Source organism: Trachymyrmex septentrionalis, unplaced genomic scaffold (genome assembly GCF_001594115.1).
Source record: "Trachymyrmex septentrionalis isolate Tsep2-gDNA-1 unplaced genomic scaffold, Tsep1.0 scaffold65, whole genome shotgun sequence".
Taxonomy (NCBI): Eukaryota; Metazoa; Arthropoda; class Insecta; order Hymenoptera; family Formicidae; genus Trachymyrmex; species Trachymyrmex septentrionalis.
In genome coordinates this window covers 741,497-746,996 of record NW_017305832.1, presented here as the reverse complement: position 1 = coordinate 746,996, position 5,500 = coordinate 741,497, and the positions used below count along the sequence as shown (strand labels likewise).

Here is a 5,500-nt window from a genome sequence, read left to right as displayed (position 1 = left end):
AAAAAATAATTTTTTGAAGTGCTTCGAGGATTGGAAAAAACGTTGGCACAAGTGTATAATATCTGATGGGGATTACTTTGAAGGGGACAAAATAGATATTCATGAATAAATAAATAATTTTTGAAAAAACACAAAATTCGCGATACTTTTTGAACAGACCTTGTATATGAATTTAGGGGGTCAAGAAATATGTATCGTTTTCTCGTAATACAGGAAGTTGTTCGTAACATTCATTAGTCCGTGCTTTTATTTCGACTAGCATACACATTTTACCATGTGTATCACTTCTCTAGCTAACAGTGCCATATATCCCGGTCCCTTCATAAAGTGATATGCGAAGATGTCGGGTGACCTGACGGCTATAGTGCATTCTGCATTATTCGATATTCGAGTTGACACTATTGCAATAATATATTTCGATATAATTGATTAATCTGAGTATGGATGTGTCTTTCTACGTACCGAATTTCGAGTTCATGTACGAAAACAAATCTATGTTCAATGAAATAAAGCCCGAGCTCTTGAAAACTTCACCATTGGGTGATGTTTTGAAAATTATTAATTTTAGATGTTTAGTTCTGGTAAGCGTGTGTCCACAGGTGGTGTATGTTCCAGTGCTTGTTAGAGAAAAAATTATACTTGGCGTGGTAATAGAATAAATCGTTTGTGATCGTCCGTTTGTTAAATCGACTATTTTGTATCCATTGTATAGTACACCATAAGGTATCTCCTCCTTCTATGACCGTACAATGAGTAGTTCGCAACTTACTCCTGATCGGAGGTGTACGCGATTCGTATTTATTCGCACATCAGTAATATAATCCTGTAAGACTCACATTAAGGCTGCCTAACATGACAACATTTCCTCAAGTTCCACACGGGTCAGAGTAGGCGTTGCCGGAGTATCCGCCGTTATTGTAACGTGATCGGCTATAACTATTGGTCGTGATGCAGTCTGATTAGATTGTAACTCTGTTCTATGAGTTTCAGCTATTTTGAAGGTTCCGTAGGTGTGCATTTCTCTGCAAGCTTCTCGTGATACATCGGCTATGTATGAAAATTGTCCGTTGAATACGTCCGACGTATGCGAAAACATTTCGCATTTTTTTACTGTATGATCTATTTCAATTTTACATTGTATTACCTTTACAGAATTGAAATCATTGAGTTGAAATAATTGCACATAGATCTTGGTAGAGATTACAATACTTTTTGTGGGGGTATGTCGCATGCCTCAATGTTTATTAACGACAGGTTAAATTCACGATTGCTGAGCCGCAGTCGTGGTCTATTATTCCATAAGTTTTTGGTATCCATATTATCAATATAAATGTAGCAGTTATTCCCTTGATGCGGTGATCCATCTGAAATACCGATTTGTCTATTGTTATTTCGATTGTCTAACTACTGTGGTTTGGTTTTATGTGAGAAATCTGTAAGCGATTAGGATGGACAATTCGGTTATTTTTCTTTATTCTTATTTTAATATTATTTCTGTTTAAGATTTCCAAGATTTCGTGAGGACCGATATACTGGTCTCCAAGTTTACCGGGTTTCGGCCCTTTTAATATTATAAAAATACCTGGTCTCCAGGCCTGAAGATCTGGAGGTTAATTTTCTTGTAATGTTTCTTCGGTCTTTCTTTAGCATCGACGACATTTTCTCGAGCGTTTGTTTATATGGAGTGAAATTGTGTGACAAGGTTTATTAGATAATCATTGTAATTGGCTAATTTGTCATTTGGTGCCAAAGGTTTATTCGGAGATATTCTAGCTATTTTACCGAATACTAATTCGTACGGGATATATTTCGTTGCTTCGTATACGTTAGTATTATAATTAAATATTGCAAGGTTAATCCATCTATCCCACTGTTTTTGAGAATCCGCATATTATTTCAAATATTCGCCTAAAGCGTGATGTGATCTCTCTAATAATCCATTTGATTGTGGATGGAAGGCGGTCGTGCGGAATTTGCGTATTCTGAATATTTTCGCAACCTTGTTCATTAGATCGCTAATGAAGTTCCTTCCTTGGTCTGTCAGTATGGCTTTTGGTGTTCCTAACGTGCAAATATATCTGTCTGCAAAGGCTTCAGCTATTGCAGAGGTCTGATCTGGTAGAAGCATCCCCATGCAAAATTTTGTTAATTGGTCTTGCAGAATTAAGATATATTCGTTGCCTCTTTCGATTCTTGGCAGAGGTCTCATGATATCCATTGCTATTTCATCGAAAGAAGATTCTGGTGTGTCGGTAATTATCATCGGTTGTTTAGTTTTAACTCTTACTAGTTTTTTCAATTGGCATTGTAAGCATTGTTAGATATAATGTTGGACGTCGAATTTCAGATTTTCCCAATAATAATTATGTTTTATTCTATGGTAGGTTTTTGTGACGTCTCGATGTCCTCCTCGGTGGGCAGGCATTTCGCCGATTATAGTAGAGCGAAGATCTTTACATGGGTATTTAATTAATCCATTACATATTATGTAGTCACAGAGTTTTGTGCTTGAACCGGTAAAAACTGATTGTAATAGAGATTTGATGTCATTCTAAGGCATGTTATTGACAAAATCTGTTTTTGCGATACTAATAGTTTCTAATTTTAATCTTTCAATGACTTCTCGTAAACCTCTTACTACAGTAGAAATTTGAGAGAGAGTCATCGTCGGGCCACGTTGTCCTTCATTAATAAGCAAAACTATATGGTAATATTTCTTATGTTTTATGAGTTTAGCTTTGCCTAGACTGAGATCTCTTAAGGAAGGGATCTCGTTTCTTTCAAAAAGTTTTTGTGAGCCCGAATCTAATGGTTTTCTGCTGATATCAATGAAGTAAGCTGTATTATTCTTGTGTAAAAACAATAATTCGCGGCTGTTTATTATGTTGTCTTAATGATTTGTATGGAGGTTTTTATTTTTGAACTTCGGTTTTTACTGTTTTTATGGTTCAATTCTTCTTCTTCGTCGTCAGTGCTTAAATCTTCTTCGATTTCTTTTTCTTTGTTCAGTGGATTATTTTTATCTTCTACTTTTTCGATTTCATTTTCATTTTCCTGAGACAATGTTTTTTTATAAAGATTCTTATTCTTGGTTTGACTTTGGGTTTGTACTCTATTATAATTAGGTGATTCGTGTACTCGTATTAATGCTTCTTCTCGGCTCGCATCTCGGTGGCTCACATATTTCTTCATATGTGAATGATATTGAGTCTGTATTCCCGTCAGACAAATTATTGTGGGGCATTTGATCTTCACCTTTCTCGTCGTCGGAAAGATATAGTTCGAAATTTTTCGTCCTCTTCTTCTTCGTCGGTTTCTTCTAACATTCTAGAAACCATTTCTACCGGATCGTCAAGATTTAAGGATCTACTAGGATTAATTATTTTGCAATTTATTTCTTCGATTTACAGGATTTCTTGATAAAGCATCAGCGTTTACATTGGTTTTACCTACTTTATATACGACATCATAGTCATATTCGGCAAGCTTCAGTCTCTAGCGGAGTATTCTCATATTTGCATCTTATGCGTTATTAAACCAGAGTAATGGTTTATGATCTGTGACTAACGTGAATTTTTGTCCGTATAGATATGGTCAAAAATGTTTAACACAATATACTATTGCTAATGCTTCTTTTTCATATACCCAGGGTTGGCCATATTCGACGGAAAGATGTTTTTTTGTTAATCATGGGAAAAAAAACACATTTTTTGCTTTTCATTGTAAAAGCCATTTAATATGGTTCAAGGAGATTTGTGTACATTATTTGTTGAATATGATATCTCTTAAATGATCGCCTTGAGCCTGCATGGCGAGTAGTGCCCGTTTTGCAGCGTTTTCCATCGTTTTGAACAATGTTTCGGCCGATATGGCGGGTATTTCCTGTCGGATGTTGGTCTTAAGTTCGTCTAGGGTCCTTGGCTTGTTGACATAAACCTTTGATTTCAAATAGCCCCACAGAAAGAAGTCTGGAGCCGTTAAATCTGGTGAACGCGGTGGCCATTCAAAATCACCATTTTTTGACATCAAACGTCCAGGGAACAATTGTTTCAAAAAATTGATAGTGGCTCGAGCTGTGTGTGGTGGAGCGCCATCTTGTTGAAACCAGAAGTGCTCCATACCATTATCATGAACAATTGGCATCAAAAAATCACTTATCATATCACGATAACGTTCCTGATTGACGATAACCGTTTCGCCAGCTTCATCTTCGAAAAAGAACGGGCCAATGATCATATCAGCACAAATCCCGCACCAAACAGTCACTTTCTCGGCATAAAGAGGTACCTCGTGAATGATTTGAGGATTTTCAGTACCATAGAACCGAAAATTTTGTTTGTTTACGGTTCCGGTTAACGTGAAATGAGCTTCATCGCTCATGATGATTTTTTGCCAAAAATTTTCGTCAGTTTCAGCCATTTCGATTACACGTTGGGCCCATTCCAATCGACGTGGCTTATCGACAGGTAACAGTTTTTGCGTCACTTGAACTTTGTATGGGAACAAATGCAAATCATGATGCAATATGCGACGTAAAGTGGTTCGTTTTATGCCCAACTGCTCAGATCGACGTGTTTGAGATGTTGTTGGAGACCTCTGAACACTGGCCTGTACGAGTGCGATATTATCATCCGATCGCCTTGGTCGCACTTTATTTGGACGCTTGGGATTAGTGAGTGCCTCACCAGTTGAAAATCTTTCATACAAACGATACAATGTGTTCGCGGAAGGCGCACTTTTCACTTTATTTATTTTTCTCCATGCACGTTGAGTTTTAACAATTGACTTGTTTTGTTGAATGTAAATTTCAACAATCTGAGAGCGTTCGCGTGGCGTGTACTGTTCCATGGCACAAATTTCCTTCGACTGACGCTTCAAACGCGCTACGTCGTTACTCGATCTAACATCTCTGTCAAAAGTTACAGTGTTGCCACATCTTTCCGTCGAATATGGCCAACCCTGTATGTCATATTTTACTTCGTTGTTGATTAATGTTCGCGAGGCGTATACCATTGGTTGGTCTTTATTTATTTCTCCTTGTGATAAGATGCTTCCCACGGCTATTCCAGAAGCATCGGTTGTTAAAATAAAAGATTTCGAAAAATTAGGGTATTGTAAGAAGGGTTCCTCACATAATTTCTGTTTCAGTGTCTCGAATGACTCTTCTTAAGCAGATGTCCATGAACATCGTGTCGTTTTTTAATAAATTTGTTAGAGATTTTGCCAATTTCAAAAAGCTTGGTATAAATCTGCAATAATATCTTGCCAATCCCAAAAATTATTTAATGTTTTTGGGAGTCTTTAGCCTTGGGAAATGCTTTATAGCTTCTAATTTTCTAAGATCCGGTAACGCCATCTTTGCTAATTACCTAATGGCCTAGATAGGTTACCTCTGCTTTTTAAGAATTCACATTTATCTGACTGCAATTTTAGATTAGCCTTACGAAGCCGGTCAATTAATAAATTAAATTTCCTTTCGTATTCCTCTAAAGATGTGGCG

At 36.9% G+C, this 5,500-nt stretch overlaps 1 protein-coding gene across 1 annotated transcript; it reads right to left on the bottom strand.

Annotated features, from left to right (window-relative positions):
* Window positions 1-3,762: 3,762 nt before the first annotated feature.
* LOC108753095 lies at window positions 3,763-5,013 on the bottom strand. The gene has a single exon (XM_018494435.1). The coding sequence runs from the start codon at window positions 5,011-5,013 to the stop codon at window positions 3,763-3,765; it is 1,251 nt and encodes a 416-aa protein (XP_018349937.1).
* Between the last annotated feature and the right edge of the window lie 487 nt (window positions 5,014-5,500).

What these genes read in the sequence shown, in the direction of transcription:
- LOC108753095 (XM_018494435.1), bottom strand. Translation starts at nt 5,013, where the DNA reads ATGGTATACGCCTCGCGAACATTAATCAACAACGAAGTAAAATATGAC.